This window comes from Taudactylus pleione, unplaced genomic scaffold (assembly GCF_031769625.1).
Source record: "Taudactylus pleione unplaced genomic scaffold, aTauple2 ptg000977l, whole genome shotgun sequence".
Lineage (NCBI taxonomy): Eukaryota > Metazoa > Chordata > Amphibia > Anura > Myobatrachidae > Taudactylus > Taudactylus pleione.
The window spans coordinates 725,768-748,111 of record NW_028285378.1 but is presented as its reverse complement, the minus strand read 5'-3'; the positions used below and the strand labels follow the sequence as shown (position 1 = coordinate 748,111).

Sequence of the window (22,344 nt, the reverse complement as noted above, 5' to 3'; positions counted from 1 at the left end):
GGTTTATGTCTAAGTTTGCTACTTTTTCTGGGCATTCCACAATATATTCATATATAATGACGGCTCATCACTCTTCAGATCTACCATGTCTTAAACTAGAATGGGAGGAGGATGTTGGTTCAATGTGTGCTGATTATTGGTCTATGACCTTGGGAAGCCTGTGGGAATCCACGGCGACTATTAGATTCCAACAGATTAAATATACATATTACACAGAACCTACCTAACCCCTGAGTGTCTTTTTGAATTTGGGGGTCAAGCTGATGCTGTATGTCTCAAATATGAGTATACTCTGGGGACCCTATGGCATCTCCTTTGGACTTGCTCACAGGTACAGAGTTTTTGGGGCCAGGTGATTCGAGTGATTGCCTCTACCAGTATTTCTCAGTCTTTTTTAACACCAGCAGTTTGCATACTTGGTACTTGAGCTGAAGATGCCTGCGACCGATACACTAGACAATATGTTGTTAATTTGTGCTCCATGGCCAAGGTTTGCATTGCACGTGCATGAATCTCTAATATGGGTCCTGAGTATCAGGTATGGGTTTCCCAAGTCAATAGGATGGCTGATTAAAAATTCAACCATATTTGGCAAAGGTGGCTGCAATCCAGGTATGCTAAGGTCTCGCTTGAACAGTCTGATGTCCCTACATTATAATCACCAGCTTGGGTCAACAGTTATTGCACCAGGACGTCTTTTTGTTTGTATTTTCATATCCCGTGTATACTATTATTTAATATATATAATAAATTTAGTATAAGTGCTGGCTGGAGGCTCATACAATATTATGACCTAGAATTTCTATATCTGTTTATTTGCTTGGGTCTCTTTTTTTCTTTTTATATTTTGTCTGATATATTTAGAGTGGATTTAGATATTTTTTTTTCTATATTAGTTTTTCTGAGTTCTCTATATTTGTTATGTACCCAGAATATTCGAGTATGTCTATGTTCTGCAATGTATTTTGACTTTATATCGTCTTCACAATATATACTGTTTTTCTGCTCAATATTTTTTGTTTTGATATTTATGCTTAGATTTGTTTTATTCTAAGTTTATTTGATTGTATTTGTGTTATGTTTGTTTTATGATAATCAATAAAGATTACTCAATTAAAAAACAAAACACCTTGCAAGTGGGAATTGTGTATGAGTATTATCTTGTACTATGCTATAAAACCCTGTGGGGTAAAGCGTTGACTCAATGGACTGGCCAGTAAATGTTCTTTCCCCCAAGATTTCTGTTCTCCTAGGTTGGAATGGTTTAAAGTAAAAATTAAATGTCTCTGGGAGTAGCATCAAATCTTCCAAATTGTTTCTTCTTTTTAAGTAAATTGTAGAATTTTCATAGTAATGTGGCTGTGACTTGGATAACTGATGTACTGGTCGTTATCGTACTTGAAGCTCAAGTTAATAAATGCAGATTTGAATAGTTGGGGATAATGTGTTTATAAAGATGTAAGACCACAGTAAGTGTAAACTTTCTGTCAATATATGCAGACTCGCCATACTCAATCAGTGAATGGGTTAAGAATAACTTGTTTCTCTCCATTAGGGCTAGATTTAGTAAACGGCAATGAAAGGCTTCATCCATGTATTAACATGGCAAAGTACCCCAGGGTGCAGTGTGAATGAGATTATCTGAGTTTTTTTTTGTTCTCTTGCAGAACTCAAGCCCTGGCTGTCTAACTTCTCCTTCGGTGACGTACAGGACTTTTCCCAGGTAGCACTCGACATCAACAGGAACCAGCTAATTGTAGGCGCCAGGTAATAACTCTGCGTATATTACCTGTTGGTATAAACTTAAAGCACACTATGCATCATACAGCACATGTCTAGTGGACAGCGCTAAATTTATTTCAGGGACAATACTACAGTATGTAGCACGCTAGCAGCTATGTCCTTTATGCCTTAATTGGCTCTTTCCTGTAGCACTGAACATTTACTCCTGCAGATATCTCGTCACTGTGGCAGTTTGGTGACAGGTTTTCTTATTGTTAATTCTGTGCGGTGTGTGGGTGTTTATGTGTCCGCTGCTGACCCAGTAACTATGACTGTCCTGCAGTTAGTTACAGTACACAGAAGAACACAAGCTGGTTTTGGACCTATTGGCCCTGAACCAGTAGAGATTAACCAGGACCCCATGAGGAGCTGAACACGGGTGTCTCTTGTGACTTCTGATTAATCACATAAGCTCCAGTTTGCTGAAAGAGCTTAGTGTTCCCTGTGATATTATATCTGGATATAGAGGTACCAGCTACATTAGCTGCCAGCATAAATTCAATTACAGGAAAGTGATCTGCTCTATTGTTCTCTGTCTGGTTTGTCAGTTTAAGGAACTTTGGTTTCTATCATTCTACATGGAAAAACATTGATCAGGTCTAGATTTGTGAAACGTTTCCGGATTTGTGTGACACAATTATGGGGGTTAAGAACCCAGGGGTGTGATAGGGACAGCACAGTTCTAGCATTTCCTACAACTGGCTGAACCTTTCATGCATGGGATTCTGAATCTGCTCAGCCAACATCGTGCGCTAACATACTCTTAATACAGATGTGTCCACATACATCTGTGTCCACATACATCTTACAAGTCACGTTAAACATGAAGCGTGAGCACCGGGTGACTCGTTAGCGCAGAGCGTCTGTTCGTGCAACTTTTTATCTTCACGTCATGGCGCGACTAGAAGGGCTGTTTAACGTGCAAGTAGTAAGATGTATGTGGACACATCTGATAAAAATGAAGAAACAGAGACCAAGGGGTTCAGAAAGATGACTCAGAGATGTATACCTAATTCTCAGTTTAATTATTTCTAATGTATTATTTGGCATAATAAATATAGATATATATTTATATTTAAAACACAGGCCCTGATTCAGAGCCGGACGCTCTAACAGAGCGCTCGCTCTGAATCAGGGCCGTCCCTGCTTCTTTTTGGAGCGGCCTCCTGGCCGCTCGCATAGCTGTGGGTAACCACCCACAGCTATAGCAAGCGGCCAAAATGATGGTCGCGATGGTCAAGACCATCGCGACCATCGGGCTTGCGACGAGACCCTGCGGTAGGGTCTCGCTGCCGCAAGCCCAGGAGTGCTTTTGGCTCTATCAGAGCCAAAAGCACTCCCACTGACATCACTAGTGATGTCAGTGGGGCCGGCCCCAGACGGTAGGCATTCCCATGGGAACGCCTCAGTCTGGGCAGCCACGCCCCCAGCACGCCCACCAAAGGGGGCGTGCTGTCAATCACCATCGACAGCACACCCCCTTTGGTGCGAGACCCATAACGACGGTTTGGCCGTCGTTATTCGGGTCTTGCGCATGCGCACGACGGAGCCGCCTCCGTCGTTTGCATGTGCACTTGGGCACCATCGACCTGCTTGCGAGCGCTCGCGAGCGGGTCTGAATCAGGCCCACAGTCCCCAGCGGCACTCTCCTTATAATGTATAGTTACTGTAGCCCTCAGTGGGTTAGCGGGTGCACACTGAGCAAAATTAAATTTTCTACATTGAAACGTTGGTTATTTGGAGTCAGTGAGTCTTGTCGTCTTTGTCACTGAGTGCGCCGAATGTGTATGATATATATACATATAATATATTATATATATTTTATACAAATTTAAAAGAAACACAATGTGCACCCCATAGTGCATAAACCAACACAATTAATACGCAACTATCATAAAAAATACAGGTCATAAATAACGTACCTACGGTGGCGGTCAGACCACCACGAGTATAACACATGTTGTGTTGCTAGAGTGGTCTTCCTCCTCCAGCTCTTCCAGACTAGCTATGTTGTCCCGGGGGTCGGAGTTGTCCAACAGTTCACTGTCCTCGGGCTCCGCGGGCAGCATGGTGTAATAAAGGACCCGGGTATCGGTCTCGGGCTGGTACTGCGCTTATTGCAGCTTCGGGTCTCTGCTACTCACCCTGTCAATCTGTGCAGGGTCCTCCTTATTCTTATCATGCGACGACGGCTGCTGCATCCTGAAGTCCCGTTACCCCTCTGCGCCATACTCTGCTGTACTCACTCACAGTATTTACTTTCGTCTTCAGCTGAGTAAACTGTGCATGCGTATATAGGCTGCTCGCCATGTGACACGCTCTCCTGTCCATGGGGGAGATGCTTAGGTTGCTGCAGCACGCCACAGAGCTGTCCTGCAGGAGCCGGTCATTTTAAAAAAGTCCCTCATCGTCAATAGCACTTAAATACGCGCTATAGTGTGTATTTTGCAATCACTGGGTGACAGCAATGGGTGACAGGGAGACGGTGACAGCAGTGGGTTACAGGGAGAGGGAGACCGCAATGGGTGACAGGGAGACGGTGACAGGGAGACGGTGACAGCAGTGGGTGACAGGGAGAGGTTGATAGCAGTGGGTGACAACAATGGGTGACAGGGAGACAGTGACAGGGAGAGGGAGACCGCAATGGGTGACAGGGAGAGGGTGACAGCAGTGGGTGACAGGGAGAGAGAGACAGCAATGAATGACAGGGAGACAGCAGTGGGTGACAGAGAGAGGGAGACAACAATAGGTGACAGGGTGTCAGTGATGACAGGGAGAGGGAGACAGGGAGAGGGTAATGACAGGGAGATGGGAGAGGGTCACAGCACTAGGTGACAGGGAGAGGGTGTTGACAGGAAGAGGATGACAGCAGTGGGTGACAGGGAGACAGCAATGGGTAATAGCAGTGGGTGACAGAGAGAGGGAGATGGCAATGGGTGACAGGGTGAGGGTGATGACAGGGAGAGGGTGACAGCAGTGGGTGCCCGTTCTCCAGCCGCGCAGATCCTGTAAGCTGAGTCACTCTGGGGGGAGGAGCTGAGGAGAGAATGGCCCCTCCTCCCTCTCCAGCCGGGCACAGACTTTTGTAAACTGAGTCACTCCGGGGGGAGGCGCTGTGGAGAGGGGAGGAGAAGAGAGAGCAGCCACTCCTCCTCCTATGGCCGTGCCCGACTGTTATTCAACAATGTGTGAGGTGGTCAGGCAGCGGCTGTGGCTGCCTGCGCAGTGGCATATAATGAGTCAGTTGTGACTCATTGTAATGCCGGTGCCTGGTGGGGAGTGGGACATCAGCGGGATTCAGGAGATTGCTCCCTTACAGCTTGGCGCCGTACGTAGCTGCGTACCTGGCGTAATGGGCCGGCCGGCCCTGCGCATGATGCATATCATTTTAATCAGCAGAAGCTGCTTATGCTATCTATTTGCATTGCTGTACAAATAAGACGCATTTGAAGACAAAAGTTGCACGAAAAGATGCTTGGCGCTACCGAGTCCCACGGAGCTCCCGCGTTATGTGTAGCACGCCTTGTGGCGCAAGGAGGCTAGATGTATGTGGACACATCTGTATATACATCCGGTTATTGCATCTTCACATTTAGTACTGTGTAAATGATGTGTATTATATACAGCCTGTCATACTGTGTTATACACAGCCCTTTACTCTATCCTCACTTTCTATTTTATAAATGCATTGTGTTATAAGCAGCATGTTATTGTATCCTCACACTGTCTACTGTGTATATGATGTTTATACACATCCTGTTACTGTATCCTAACACTTTCTACTTTATAAATGCAATATATTATATGCAGCCAATTACAGTATCCTCACACTGTGTACTGTGTATTATATGCTATGTATTTTATGCAGCCTGTTACAGTATCCTCAGTCTGTGTACTGTGTATTACACAGCCTGTTACTGTATCCTCACACTATGTACTGTATATATGATGAGTATTACACAGCCTGTTACTGTATCCTTACACTACGTACTGTACTGTGTATATGATGTATATTATACACAGTCTTTACTGTAATTACACTATACCCTGTGTATATGATGTGTTCTTGTATTCTCTGTGCACTCTGACATAAAATCGATAAAATGATTAAGTGCCGGGTTGAGTGTATTTGCTCTCTGGGAAATTGGGATCCTGGGATGTTTTATCAGGAGATCAGAGTCAGTCATGTAAAGAGTTTGATTAAAGACAACACGTTGAGAGGAGACCGGATGTCGGAGATCAGAGTCTTCAAATTGCTCTGTAAAATATTCATTATCCCTTGGGGCTTGTTCTGCTTTATTATACATCACGTTAAATGCTCCATCGTTATGAATGATCAGCCTGGCAGTTAACAGGCGCAGAACGGCGGAGTGGGGGGTGACGGGGAAGGGAGGTTGCAGATCTGACCTCTGTGGGATTGTATGTACAGTAATACCTTTAAAAATTATTTTACACCCCCTGCCCTTCTGCACTGAGAACAGGGCAGCAAAGTTTTTGGGTTTAAGTACTTGAACTGATTGTGTGTGTGAAGATTTCAGTTTATTAGATCATAGATTAACGCAACACAAGTGGATCTCCAGACAGTAATCAGTAGATAATACATAATAACACCTAACTATTGTTGCTGTCAGACGAAAATGAGAGTACCACCTATAACCAAAACCAAAATGATCAAAAACAAATTAGGCAATCCCACTTTTGCTCGAGTCGAAGCTACTGTAAAAAATATATTTGTTTTTTTGAGTATTCAGTAGATCACAATTGCAGCCCTGCTGTCTGTTCTTCTCATGCAGGGCAGTGGTCTGCGGTGTGATTTAGGGGCCTATATATCAAGCTGGTTTTTCATAAAATTCTGCAGAAATCTCCTGCAAAAAGCTAACTACTGCTGCAGACCACAGTCCTCATTAATGTCAATGGCAAATGCAGTCTGACCCCTATGTACCAAACTCTGAAATGCGAAGCCTTTGAATGTTTGGGCCCTTTGGTCTACGCCATTCTTAGATGAAATAGACCGCTTTATGCCTGTGCAGCAGCCCTCCAGCACATCTCAATATGCCCTGCCACAGTGTTCACATGCCCTGATAGCAAAACTGTGTTAGGGCATGCTGGAATGTGTAGTCCCATAGCAGCTGGAGGGCCGCTTATCGCACACCGCTGCTATGGAGGGGTTGAATATGGGAGACTGGCAGTCGGGATGCTGGTCATCGAAAGACCTAACCTCCCCCCTACCGCAGCCTAAACCTATCCCCCCCCCCTCGTGGCAAAATGCAAACCTGGCCCGCTATGCTTATGTTCGATATGCCGGATGTCAGGATTTCGACCACCGGCATCCCGTGTGGCGGTAAATTAACTACTTTGCCTATGGAAGCATGTTTGCAGGAGAAGAGTTTTGCCATGCCTTTTTGCTGCAGTCCCATGCAGGTCCCAAATCTGACACTGTGCACATGTACAATGTCAGATTCTCAGGAGGAGCCTTTCACAATGTAAAGACTCCTCAAACATGCTGGATATGTAACTCGCTAACGCTGTCCCTGCAAGTTAGATTTAGTACATAGCGGGGATAATCATGTAAAAGATTATTATCCTGACTGCAATGTACAATGAAAAAAATCACTCCACTTCTGAGATTTTTAGTGCATATGCTCCTTAGTGATTCAATCACCATATGCTCACCCTCCTGTAAGTGATTATGTAAAAAATTATTATCCCCACTGCAATGATACATTGAAAAAAAATGCGGCACTTCAGAGATATTTAGTGTATATGGCCCTTAGTGATTCAATCACCATATGTTAATTAAGATCTAAATAGGTTTAGATATCTGAGCTAATAAAAAGAAAAACAAATCTGTACCATAGCATACTCTTAACTGCAATAAATTCTGCTCCATCTTGAACACCACTCAGCAGAACCTCTTCCATCCAATCTATATTTTGCTTTTCAGCTTCTTAGTTAATTAGTGGTCACTGTGCTGAAATGATTGATATTAAAAACAGCTCATCCATTAATTATTCTGCATAGGTATCTGCAATAGCGATAGGAAGATTTGGAACAAAGGGGGTGATTCAGTAGTGGATGGAATTGCAAAGTCGCACGCAAGCAGCTTTTCAATTCCGTCCTTGCAATTATGGTAATGCAGCAGGAGTCATGCCTCCGGCATGCATGATTTATCCGAGTTGCGTCCATGGATGCAGCATCGGATAATCTGCAATCACATCAGCTGGCTGAGTGACCCATGGGGTCACGCAAGCCAGCTGCCGCAGAAACAACCGACACATACAACTATTGGCTGATCATGGCCTCTTCCCTCCGCCACCGACGGCGGTGACACTCCTCCGTTTCGAGAAATGGAGGCTGTTGTCACCCTCTCCCACCCGCAAACGGCAGCAGACTGTCAATCACTGACAGTCTGCTGCCGGATTGCGTGCGAACACGCAGGACACATAGTGCACATGCGCAGTACAGGTCCGGAGCCTGCGCAGGTTCCTGAATAAGCCCCAAAGTGTTTGTATTGGGTGGATTGGGTCATGTTGGTGGGTGATGTAAAACTATTTAATTGAAGAGTGAGATGGGAAGGTAAGGTAAGAATATTTCCCTTCCAGTGCATCCCTACTTAAGGGTATATAGGCGTTACAAAAATATATGTGGCTCCAGGCACCACTCATTGAACAGCAGGTCTGATTTATCAATGGCTGAAAAGCCCTTTTGCTGTTGAAAACAGGAATTTTCACTGGCGATGGGGTGTTTTCTCGCTTTGCCAGCGGTAATTTTGCTCCACTGTACATTTTATCTGGGTGTCTCATCATCCCTGCACCCGCTGCAGGCATGATAAGACAAGTGCACCCTTAAAAATAGAGGTGCAACATCTTTTTTATTTAATATAATGAGTAAACTGTAATATTATTATTAATAACAGTGATATTATTATTATTATTATTATTATTATTATCATTGTGACACTATTACGCCTCATGCTTTTGTCCTGTCTTCATTTCAGGAATTACCTCTTCAGGCTCAGTCTGTTTAATGTGTCCCTCATTCAGGTACGTGCACTCTTCCTCTGCAATCTGCATATTTTCTCTGAGGTGTACATTGATGCAGTAAAAGCAGTTTCTGAAAACAAAATGATTTGCAAATATTTGGCTCAGCTTAATTCCTAGGATTAATCTTAAATTTGCATTTACTTCAACCAATAGTCCCTTGTTGTTCAGGGACACATGAGAAGACCTGTAGGTGTCCATTGTTGTCAGCAAGCCGTATTCTGGGAGTTCTGCTATAGCTACAAAATCACAGGGTACAAATCTTAGTACATAGGAAATTGTTGTTTTTCAATATCAGAGGCTGGTAATGAAATCTCAAAATGAAAACAGGCCGGGATGTACTTAATGAAAAACTCGGTAAAAACCCTGTTTTCAGGGCTAAGCCCCGGCCGCCCGATTTGCGATGCGGAGTGTAACGCCAGAAAAGCCTATGGGCTTCTTACCGCATCCCACTCCCCGCTGCTTCGCACCTCTCCCTGCCGGCTCCCCCCCTCACTTCAGCCTCCTGCGTGCCGGCCCGTGCTCCTCCTGGGTTCCCCGCCTCCTTCTCCTCCTATTCTTTTTCTGGGTGCAGGAAGGAGGAGGAGGAGTCCGGGACTTCCTGCAGAGGTCACCAGCAGGAAGCTCCCGGGGCTAGGAGGGGGAGGAGACCCCCATACCCGGCTGTGGCAGCTTCGCAAAGGCCAGCTCTTATCGCAAGAGCTGTCCTTTGCGATACTTTTAGTTCATATGTGATTAGTAATTTTGCGCTGACTGGCGGTATGTATACTGCAAGGTTAGTACATCCCGGCCTTATTGTATAACTGTGAAATAGATATTTCTCTAACTTGTGAAAGGCATTTGTATGATGATGATCTCTCTCTCTTGGTGAGATGTATCAAAAACTGTGGTAAAACCTTAGAAAACAGGAGGAGGAGTGCCCGCTCTCTCTTCTCCTCCCCTCTTCACACCGCCTCCCCAAAGATTGACTCAGTTTACAAAAGTCTGTGCCCAGCTGGAGGGGCCGCGCTCTCCTCCCTTCTCTTCAGCTCCTCCCTTTCCATATTCCAACCCAGGCTTCGTTTCTCTGTTGCTATGCTTGGTGCCGGGGATCTGACGTCACGATCTCGTGACCGTCCCTGGCGTTAAGTCCAAGGAGGAGCCACCATCCAAGCGCTGCAGTGCAGTTCTGGGCCCAGGTAATACCCTATATTTGTAATGCACTGGCTGTCACCCTCTCTCTGTCACCTAGTGCTGTCACCCTTTCCCTGTCATCACCCTCACCCTCTCTCTGTCACCCAATCCTGTCTCCCTCCCTGTCACCCATTGCTGTCTCTCTGTTACCCACTGCTGTCATCCTCTCCCTGTCAACACCCTCTCCCTGTCACCTAGTGCTGTCACCAATTGCTGTCACCCTCTCCCTGTCATCACTCACACGCTGTCACCCTCTCCCTGTCATCACTCACACACTGTCACCCTCTCCCTGTCATCACTCACACCCTGTCACCCTCTCCCTGTCATCACTCACACCCTGTCACCCATTGCTGCCTCTCTCTCTCTCTCTCTCTCTCTCTCTCTCTCTCTTTTTCTCTCTCTGTCACCATCTCCCTGTCACCCATTGCTGTCTCCCTCTCTCTTTCACCATCTCCCTGTCATCACCCTCTCTCTGTCACCCACTGCTGTCTCTCTCTCTCTCTGTCACCCACTGCTGTCACCATCTCCCTGTCATCACCCTCTCTAATCCCGGACTTTAGTAAATATACCCCATGGATTTCTTTGAGCAGAATTCCCTGGAGAGGAATCAGAATGAGCCCTCTCCGTCCCCCTGAAGATTGGGCCACAGTCACGCATACGCAATAGGACTCCTGGGTCATAAAGCCAGAAGTCTTCTCATTGCAAGGAACAGCTCTTATCAGAACATCTGTCCCTGCAGGAGGGTGGGATGTATGGCAATTTTCATCCAAACATTAATACATCCTGCCCTCTGTCTCTTTCTATCTGTCTCTTTCTCTTGTAAACGGTACTATTTATGCTGATTATATGTAGATTTCTGGTGTAACTTTAATATTTTGCTCATATTATCTATGTAAAAAATGATATGTAAATCATAGAAAGAGGTAATGGAATGTCTTCTGCATCATACATTGCTGGTATTTGGACAGTTTACTTATTTGTGAAGTCTGAAATTTGAGATGGAGTGTCAGGAAATATGACGGTGCAGTTTCTGAGTACAGATGCTTTTTTAAACATAATTATTAGCATTTATTATTTATAGAGCACCAGCATATGGTGGGTCTAAAATACTAGTCTGTATACAAGCTCCATAGCAGTCTCCTATATATACCCCCTCAGGGTTCCACAAACTCCCTCAGTTGGAGGTATGGATGAGCCCCCATTGTTTTGTAGTGGAGAAACCTCCTTAGAATATGATTTTCTTTAGGTTGTAGTGTTTCTGTAAGGCTCGGCTCTTTATAGAGATCCTTCTGTCCCTGGATCCTCTATGTCACTGGCACCCGAAACAGAGTTTGGCTCTCCCATGTATCCCTGTAAGCTCTAACAATCAGGACCTTCTCTACCATATTTTAAATGTCTGCTATAAAAAGATGCTAATAATAATAATTAAGCTGAGATAGATCCTTTGCGGGTTTCTTGTGAGCAATCGATAGACATGCACCTGTGAGAGATTATTTTATGTTTGTGTTCTGTACCGTACTCTGCGTACTAAGATTGTAGCTTGAGTCATTTTCCAGCTGCTTTTATGTGTTTATAGGAACGTCGGCCCCCGGATAATCCTTAACACACAGGCCACCAAGGCTGCTTTATATAATAGAATCTGCACTAATTGGCCCAGAAAGATTAAGGGAAGGCACACAGCATCCTAATAAATATGCTACAGGTCTGCGGGTTCCAGAGATATTGAAAACTAATGTAATAAATTCTCTGGTGCTTTTGTTGCTACTAGGCCCTTTCAAGTAATTCCTTCACAAAGCTAGCGTGTCAGTGTTAGTGTGATCAATGACCAACTGCCTCCTGTACGCTGGTATATTAACACTTCTGTGCCCATTCTGATGTATAAAATGCTAGGAAGCCCTTATGCATACAGCAGACACTGCAACCTTTGTGGTGTACGATTAGGAATATGGGAAAAAAAAGTCCCTTTGGCAGAAGGGTTTATTCCAAGTACTTGCTGATACTAGCATTGCTGCAATAGTCTATGGATCTTCCAAAAACAGTGGCCTGACGTGTGAACACCTAAGGACTGTGGGAAATGGGGAATAACATTGAGGATTTTGGCAAAACCTCTACTAAAAATGTCTCAGTCCAGAGCTTTGTGCATTTCTGCCTATCACTGCAAAATACATACTTAGTACCCACTTTATTAAGTGCACCTGTATACCTGCTTGTTAATAAAAATATCTAATGAGCTATTCAGGTGCATCTTAATACATACTGGAAACTAGTTCAAAGGTCCAGTTGTTCAGACCAGAATGAGGAAGAAATGTGATCTAAGCGGCTTTGGCCGTGCAGTGTTCTCTCCAGAAATTGGTTGGTTTTTTTTTTGCTGGGCGGCATTATGAGACAACCTGGGGGGATGGGGTAGCCAGACCAAACCTATCACAGCAGGTAAGCAGCAAACCATTGTGCACCCTTACCCCCTCCTATCCTGCATCTCACTTTCTATTTGGCGGGCGCTTGGAAGGAGAGGGGGAGGCTCTTATGCTACAATGCTTGCCTCCAGTGCTGGGGTTGAGATTGAAGGGACAGCCAGCATTCTTCTTCTGGTGGAGGCAGCTCCGACAAGGTGTTAAAGTAGAGGGGGTGGCAGGTTTCCTCCTTCCGGTGGGGGCGGCGCTGAGCAGTGAGCTACATTGTGACGCGGCCAATAAGTCGCACTGCACTGACGTTTCTTTATTAATAAAAAATTCTGTTCAAAAACTCTGGTGAGTGCCCCCTTTATAGAGTATATTATTGTGACTAATATTCTTGGATCACTGAACCTGGAATCACACTAGTAACTCTACCACAGAATATGTGAGTGCAAACTCTGGACAAATACTGTATGTCTCACAGTACATATACAGTATATGCACAACATATATATCACACAACAATTAGCCCCCTGGAAGCTGTATGTTTAGAGACTTTATGTGTGACGGATATTTTGACCTCAGTCTGGTACTGGCACCCAGAGTGTGATGTACGCAGGTGGGAATGTGTGCCTTCAGGAGAAAGGCTGTACTTAAACTGTCCTTAGAATTGTGATCTTGGTTACTGGATAACTATGTATTTAGGGGTCATGAAATTGAAATAGTGCAGTGTAGTGTACCCAAACTGTGCACATCGGCATACTCGCAAGTCTGGGTATGTGGTGGAGAGTCTGATAGGCATATAAATGGCATGTGATGGGGATCTAATGGGCATTCTAAGGATCATATAAAGAAGACTGAGGGCATGTGGGGGTCTGATAGTCATATATAGTCAGGTGCATAAATATTGGGACATTGACAGAATTTTCATATTTTGGCCTCTATTCACCACCAAAATGGTTTCACACAATCCTTACACACAAATGAAAAGTGGGAGGCACATATACAAACCGTTGTAATTCCTACACCGTTCACCTGATTTGGATGTAATTACCCTCAAATTAAATCTGAAAGTCTGCAGTTAAAGCACATCTTGTTTGTTTCATTTCAAAGCCATTGTGGTGGTGAATAGAGGCCAAAATATGAAAATCCTGTCAATGTCCCAATATTTATGCACCTGACTGTAAATGGCATGTGGGGAAACTTTTGGCTTAGGTGTGCTGTGAAAAGATTGAAGACAATCTTGGGTGCTGCGATCCATCAAACTTTGGGAACCACTGGATCAGAGGAAAACAATGTAGGGATTGTGAGCTTGGTTACTGGATGTTTGTGTGTAAGGATCGTGTGATTGATTGGGATACCTGTATGTGTTTAGGGATCATTAGGCTGGTCACTGGATAACTGCATGTGTATAGGGATCATTAGACTTGTTATCAGACACTGGAAATCATAGTTCTAGTCAGGAAACATAGGGGTAGATGTAATAAGCCTTGGAGAAAGATAAAGTGTAGAGAGATAAAGTACCAACCAGTCGGCTCCTGTCATTTTACAAACAGCCTGTAAAATGACAGTTGGGAGCTGATTAGTTGGTACCTGTATTTTATCTCTCTCCACTGTATCTCTCTTCGAGGCTTAGTACATCTCCCCCATAATTTGATTCTTCTGTAGTATTCCACTGATATGTCTTGTACAATAGTAGTTTTGTTTTCATTGAGCCACTGAGTGAGGTTACCTGGTAAGAGACGGTCTGTGGCTGTATCTCTGGCTCAGGGATATTGAGAAGTCCCTGGCTGGATAACAAGTAGTCCTGGTCTGAGCGCCCTCCCCACAGGCTGGAACACATCCGTCCTCATTGCTGCTACAGAAATATCTGTCTGTGAATCAGAACACAGAGCACTCAGCCAGGTGATCTTACAGATTGTCTGAGCAAGATGCAGCACGTGGAACCTGTGTACAACACCACAATCGCAGGGTCAACATTCCTGTACCTGGGATGGGGGAGAGTGGGCTAATGTGGTTTTTTTTTGTTTTTTTTAATCTGTTTATTACGTTTTTCTTTTTTCTTTTTGCAAACAAAGCATTGTATTCATTGTGATAAGGCAACTGCAGCAATCAAACAGTCATTTTAAAATGTTATAAAAAGGTTTAAATTTATTTAAAAAAATCATCAATATTACAGCAAATCTGGATATAAACATGAGTGACTGAGAATAAAATATATCTTATATTAGAAGAGACTTTTGTGCACTGTTCAAGCTATCTGTAAGCTCTTACGAGCAGGGCCCTACTTTAGTTTCATCTACTTCTTACTCACCACTAGGGCACCTAACACTTGGTTGCTTATGCTCTGTTGCTTATCTGGGTGTTATGGTCGCTAATGTAGCAATATATATTATCCACGTCCTGATCCTGTATTGTATTGTTCTGTAAGTCACTTGTCTACAACTTGTTTATGTACTTTGTAAGGCGTTGCGGAACATTTGTGGCGCCATATAAATAAATGATAATAATAATACTAATCTGTATATTTATTGTATAATAGGTGCTTAGTCAAAAAATATTTAATTTACAGTATGTTCTTTCACTATTAACTGCAGTGTGTGTTATATTTTGTGTAGATATTGGTGTGACAGAGTTTGTACTATTGGAATTCTGCCGCTTGTGTATCGGTGCAAGATTTGTCATTTTGTTATTGGGAGTTTCTGAATCCATTAATGCTCCTTATTCCCTTCTCATGCCTACTAAACAAAGACCTCAGCGGCCTGCCCAGCCCCCCACTCCTGTGTGTATTCTGCCCCCTGGATGCTGCAGTGTGGGGGCCAGGAATTTAGAGAGTGAGAGAGTCAGAAATAGTAGAGTAGTCTGTACAGCAAAGGTTAGGCCAGGGTCCTGTTTGTCAAATTACAGCTCTGGAAACATTAAGAACTGGCATAATAATGATTCTGGAAGGTTGTTTAATACTTGTTACCGGACATCATTCCATAGACTATGGAGAAGACACAGATTGCAGTTTGTAAAATGAACAAAAGTTGATGTGATGGAGATATTTTTCAGAATGAACTGGATCTCTTCCAGTGGACTGGTCTGGAATAACTATGCTTTACATGTGTCTATTCAGCAACGGTGACGATGTTGCCCAGAATATTATCTGCAACATTATCACACTTTTTTATCAATTGTTACATTTTATGTAAGCTATTCAGCATTTTTTAGTGTAGGGACAGCGGTAGCGGTAACATGCTGTTCCTGCGATGTTACAGAAGGTACTATTTTCGGGATTCCGAAAACAGTACCTTCTGTTTCTGCTTCTGCGCATGCTCAGTCATGCGCTTCCTCAGTCATGCGCTTCCTCAGTCATGCGCTTCCTCAGTCATGCGCTTTCAAACAGTCTCTGTCCCTGCTTTGCGGTGACTGCTGACGGGTAAGTACTCTAGAGACTGTCAAAACTGTCCAAATTGATTGACATGTATAAAAATGCTTTTTATTAGTCTGTATACATTTATATTTATGTGCTGTTTATATTTAAAATGTATATATATATTATAAATATAAGAACACAAATATAAATATAAAGCCTGTGTACACATGTCAGTCAATTTGGACAGTTTTGACAGGCTGGAGATGTACTTACCTTCGGCGACCGCAAAACAGGGACGGAGACTGGGCGAAGTTTCAAGATCCTGCAGGGACTTGTGGGAAAATTTCCCTCTCTCCCTGCAGTTTTCGGGAAGTGTAAGTATTTTCTTCATATAACGCCATTCTGAGATGAACGGTGCAACCCGGGTTATCCAATCTGAGTCATGCCTAAAATGAGCTGATTGGTGGTTGTGGAGCAGTCACCTCCCACTTTTTATGACCTCACAAGTTTAGCAGAGCAGACCCAGGTTCAGTGTGAACACGGCTGACATGAGAATAACCCAAATCGATCATGCTGTGTAAACGGTGTCTGACCTGGGTCAGAACCGTGTCTGAAAACCCAGGTCGGACCCGGGTTTTTGGTGGAAAAGAGGTATTATTTATAGCCTTATAATTGGTGCTCAGTGACGTCACGCTCTGCTATTCACCGTGAATCCCAATGTATGATCTGGGCAATGTTTTTTCGTAGACTTCACATTGAATGTTCATGCCCGAGTATGTTTGTTTCTTTCTAATACTTTTATAAATTGTTCATATTAGGTTGTGCACACCATCACTTATACTACCGGTATATGTGTGCATATGTACCCCAAAATGCATAACATTGTGTAGTACTATTAGACTTCTGCATCTCAACTATCGTAAAGATTCCAAATGTGTTAAAAAAAATTGCAGAACTAGATACACTTGTTCTAGCTTCAATATTGATTTTATGGCTTGCTAATCAGAAAACATGAATTAATATCAAACAATTAACACTCTGCAGCAAATGACCACTTGACCTTTCCTATAATTTGTCAAGGGCCTCTACAAATGATGCAAAAATGTTTTGGGTCATACAATATGTCCATTCCTTTGTCTCCTGGGAATTACAGACTGTGTTTCTGAAGCAGCTTCTAAAATGTAATTAAGACATTAACCCCTTCATCTCTTCTATGGTGTTTTGGGAGCTTCAAAGCATTACAATATTCAGTTATTATTACCAACTTATTAAAAAAAAGAGGAATTCTCCCAAAACAAATTAGCTTTAATAAAGAAATCTCACAAGAGTCATATCCACGGTTTGAGCTGCTTATTCATGGAATGTTAATGAGTTTCTTTCTCCATGTGAATGAATGAATCGGTTCCTTTGTTATTGAAAGGTATTTACTATCTGCGCTTGTAGTGCTTGGCCCACTTGCCTCATTTTATCTCCGACCTAGAATTACATCATCTGATTGTGCCAACTGAGCCATCTGGAAAAGCGGCCGGCACGGATTTATTAGCATAAAGAACCATCATTTTCCAATGGACACTGCCTGCGGTGGGAACTGTCCAAGCATTCCAAAGATATTGCTGAACCTCACACTTGGAGAAATTTATTCGGTTCAGTGGCCAAATGCTGTGGATACGGTGAAACAGGTTTAATCGCATAGGGAGAGAAAACACTTCCCGTTTCCATCTTATTTTCCTACAATTGTCCAGAGAATGCACAGGCTTATAGCGGCATATACTGTACATTGATTAATGTGTGGGAGCTGCAACATTTCTCACTATGAATATCATCCATTAGAACATTAGACAAATGTTGCTGAAATATATATGCCGGTTTGTTTTTAAAGACCTTTCTGCAGAAAACATATATTTAAAAGGAACTATAATCAAACTTCGCAGTGTTCATTGGAAAATCAGACTAGTTTTGAAGCTGTTGATGTTGGCTGTACCAATACGTTATCAGCAGCAATTTGTCATATTGATATGTACACGGAATAAGTGAAAATTTAGAGGCGGCATGGAAGATGCAAGTGAATGTAATTTGATAGCATTACAGTCACAGCAATAGGAGAAGTGGTGGTATGGAATACCACTGTATACATCACCTCCACATATAGAATGTTTTACATGTGTGTATATGTATATATATATATATATATATATATATATATATATATATATATATATATATGGGCCATGTTTGTATTTGTGTGAAGTTTGTTGTTAAATGCAGTCATGATATATTCAACCTGCCCTGTGCACACAGATTAACCAGTTTGGCCAGATGCGTTGTCCAAATTTGACATTGATACTACTGTACTGTATGTTCCCAGCTACAAGTTGTAAATAACAGGCTAACACTGTTACAAAAGAGATGAACTATTACAGATTCTACTGCTTTCAAACAGGTTGATTCTGTCAAATCTAATAGGATAACATGTACATAGATTTAGTTTATAAGATACAACAATGTCCACCCACGCATGACGCAATATTGTTTAATTAGATTGTTCTGTATGACCGATACAACTATATAGTGTAAGGATTTTCTGTACCCCCTCCCACTTGAATTGCATTTTGTGTTAACTTATCTGCAGATGTTCGCTCTGTGCATAAAGCAAACACTAACTACTCCAATCATGCTGCAGGCAGCTTGGTGATTATATCAGTCAGGAGAGACAGATAATGTAATGGATGATTGAACATGTTGTTCTGTGCCACAGTCATTCTCACAGGCTTGTGATGTCACGTCAGTCTCCTCCCCCTTCCGTGATTGCATTTTAATAATATACCAACTGAGATAATGTTTAGTGGGATCAAAGAAACTTCTAGATAAGGTCTGTCTAAAGCCACAAAAATAAAAGCAGTGTGTCCCAATTATTTGGCAAGTATTAAAAGATAGAATTCATTTTTAATAAAATAAATGAATTAAGTATTGCTCATTCTATTTCCTTTCTGATTTTTACTTTCAAAGTTAAATTTGGTGTCTGACTTGTGAACTATGTTGTGTCTTTTAGGCAACAGAATGGAGTTCAGACGAAGAGACCAGAAAATCCTGTCAGAGTAAAGGGAAGACAGAGGTAAGATCATGCAGCAACATCTGATCTTGTCTTCCCCTCGTGCAATATCAATCTGACCAGTGTATGTTGTTGGCTGCCCCCAATATGTAGACAAAATGGTGCAACGTAAGCGATCAGGCCTGCACGGCTCCTAATAGCGGTCTTGTGTCATTAAATACAGAACTGCTCATCAGATGGGCTCATCGGAATTTACTGGTGGGGGAGATATCATTTCAGTCACTCTGACAGCGGCATTGTGACTCAGTTATTTGTTACTATGTGGATACATTGCTTCTCCGAGCTGGGAACAGCAAGTTTCTGGATGTGAGCCACTTCAGCTCAGCTCTGAGAGTTAATTGTAGACAAGAGCAACTGTTGCATAAAACACTTTGATAATCATGTTGCTGTGGTGAAAGGTCCCTGCCGAGAGCACCTGCAAAGTGTAACCAGTGTTCAATTCCGCACATGTTCTATCACCAGGTGATCCAAAATGCTGGTGGAACCATCTACCCTGATGTAATAAACACTGCTGCTCTCAGTGGTCTGTTAATGACTGACATTCCCACACATAACCTTCACAGGGAGCGAGTCCTATATTTCTGTTGTAATAGTGACTTGATTTCAGTGGGCATGTGCCCTGACCTGATGAAATGCGGCATCACCTGTAGACTGCTGCACAAAACAGGTGATGTATCCCATAGGAAGCAAGGAAATGTACGTAGCTTTAGTTTTCAAAGTCTGAATATTATTGGTTGCCATGGACAGTTTTCAGAAATGCCTCTACTCATGGGGTCAATGTTGTTTTATACATTTGCATCTTTTTTCAAACTAGTATTTTATCAGACGCCGTTGTATAAGGAGTTGTTGTTTACACAGATATAAGTTTGTTTGCACAGATCCAAATTCAGACCCGTTAGATCAAGTCTCTCTCTCCTTAGAGCAAATAGACAGTAAAGCATTCACTGCTGCTATCATGTGGCTCTTGTCCGATATCGTTTTTCGTATTAGATTAAAACAAATAAAAAAAACAAACACAGGGAAATGTCAATATTGATTTACATGCCATAACTTACATATTACTTCAAAGACTGGGAGCTATATAGTCCCACCTAGTGCTTTCTTGCTGGTACTACACTGTTCTGTATATTGTATGGACTACTGGTGATGACATTTAAAGTATATCATAGTGGAAAGGTTCTATCTTTAGTTTAACAATTTGTATTAGTGACAATAAACCTGTTACAGAGAGGACTTTCTTATATTCTGTGTTTTCTTGATTTAATTGCTGCGTCACCTGACAGTGTACATTATCACAATTGTTTACCCATTTAGTATCCAGTCTTGTCCACTCATCCGTGTCCTACTGACATCTGAACCCCCCTCTTTAATCGTTATTGTCTCAGTAGAGTGACTGACACTTGTCATGATTATATTCATACTTTCTTACAAGTTTACCAGTAACATTTTTGACATATATAGTTTTTTTTTTATCTGTGACATAAGAGATTTGTTAGTTTCTTTGTTAGTTTGACATATATAGTTTTTTTTTTATCTGTGACATATGAGATTATTTCCAACAATATGAGTACCTATTTCCTTCGCAACTGGCTGCCAAGACCCAGTTAACTTGTTTAGTGTACCCCAAACAATATCACAATACAATACAAGTAACTTAGGTATGGCGCTCAATGAAATCCTTTCAAAGCCTATGGTGTTCCATATGAGATATGAAATATCTCTCTGTATTCAGACACTTTTTTCTTCTTGTTCCCCTGGAATCAAGGAGAGAAGAATTTGTAGAATATACCACCAAGATGAAGGAAGTAAAATATCTTCCTTACATCTCAGATTCTTGTTGTCAGCTGACATGCCTCCCATGATATCCACGTTAATTGCAGCAAATGAACTCCGGACGTGGAAATCCAGAGAAATAGCAGGAAACTTCTATCCACAGAAGTTTTATTTGAACAACATTAAAAAACACTATACAACCTTCTCACTGGAGTGTACTTGCTGCCCGCTCATATTATGATATTATATAGGAGTGTTGTAATACGTTTTATAATATGTTGTGGAATGGAAATCATGTGACGGGTCACGTGACGTGGCATCTCACATAAATAGCAGGTTCATTTTTATATATTTATTTACACCTTGATAAAGAAGCAAGCACTTTGAAACGCGTTGGTGGACTTTATATGGCACTTTTAAACAACCAAGGACTTCTTTGGAGTGGACACACGGATGCTTTCCTCTGAACTTGCAAACGCTTAAGCAGTTTGGAGATTGTATTACACACGGACAAGTACACTCCAGTGAGAAGGTTGTATAGTGTTTTTTAATGTTGTTCAAATAAAACTTCTGTGGATAGAAGTTTCCTGCTATTTCTTTGGATTTCCATGTCCAGAGTTCATTCGCTGCAATTAACGTGGATATCATGGGAGGCATGTCAGCTGACAACAAGAATCTGAGATGTAAGTAAGATATTTTATTTCCTTCATCTTGGTGGTATATTCTACAAATCCTTCTCTACTTGATTTGAGGGGAACAAGAAGAAAAAAGTGTCTGGATACAGAGAGATACTTCATATCCCCTATGGAACATAATAATACCCCTTTTACACCAAACAAATAACCCGGGTTATTGCCAGGTCGATCCGGGTTGAGGCTCTGTGTGAACGGCTCCCAAAAAAATAACCCGGGTCGATTTACATGGGCAATCTTACTCGGGTTGAGAGCAGGGTTGAAAACGGGTTGTTCCCGGGTCATGAGGCAGTGTAAACGGGTGCTACCCTGATTTTTTGACCCGGCTAGCTCTGAAAGATGCTGATTGGAGCTTCTGGGGCACCGGCAGATGATGTAATTTGTCAGTGCCCTGCAGAGAGAGACTCACATGAAGCCATCGCTTGCCTGCCTAACCTCCTGCACCACAGCAGCCTGACCAGCAGCCACAAAAGCAGGCAGGCACACAGCCTGCCATAGCCAGAACTGCAGCCTGTCCAGCAGCCACAAACGCAGGCTGTTACACAGCCTGCCACAGCCAGAACAGCAAACTGTAGCAATGCTGTAAGCAGTCCCCACCCCTCTCTTTTGTTGCCTTTTGTGACTATCTTTGTCAGACCTTAAAACAGACCATTTTCAATGACTTCTATAGAGAAAAGCAGGAATTACCCGGGTTCAGTGTAAACGGGGCAAACCCGGGAATAACCCGGGTCGAGTTGCAGTGTAAACTGGGTCTGAAGCAGAGTTCGACCCGGGATTGACCAGTGTTCAAATTCCAGGGTCGGACCCGGGATTTTGGTGTAAAAGGGGTATAAGAGATTATTTGTTAGTTTCTTTGTTACTATTACTGTGCCAGCCACAGAGAGGACATTTCATTTTTCTAGTGGGAGTATAAAATATATCCGTGCTCCCCTCTCGCTGCAATAACAGAACCCATCCTGAATGGTGGGAGGTGCGACAGCTGCTGTGATTTACCAACTGAAGTCACATTGATTACAAAACAGTA

General features: G+C 42.7%; 1 protein-coding gene across 2 annotated transcripts in view; it reads left to right on the top strand.

Annotated features, from left to right (window-relative positions):
• The window catches only part of SEMA5B (semaphorin 5B), a 583,078-nt gene that overhangs the window by 321,983 nt on the left and 238,751 nt on the right, over nt 1–22,344 (top strand). For both annotated transcript variants that reach the window (XM_088460747.1, XM_088460748.1), the window contains 3 exons: nt 1,668–1,767; nt 8,780–8,825; nt 18,796–18,858. In XM_088460747.1, coding sequence (XP_088316873.1) covers nt 1,668–1,767; nt 8,780–8,825; nt 18,796–18,858 — 209 coding nt within the window. The remainder of the gene's footprint in view (nt 1–1,667; nt 1,768–8,779; nt 8,826–18,795; nt 18,859–22,344) is intronic.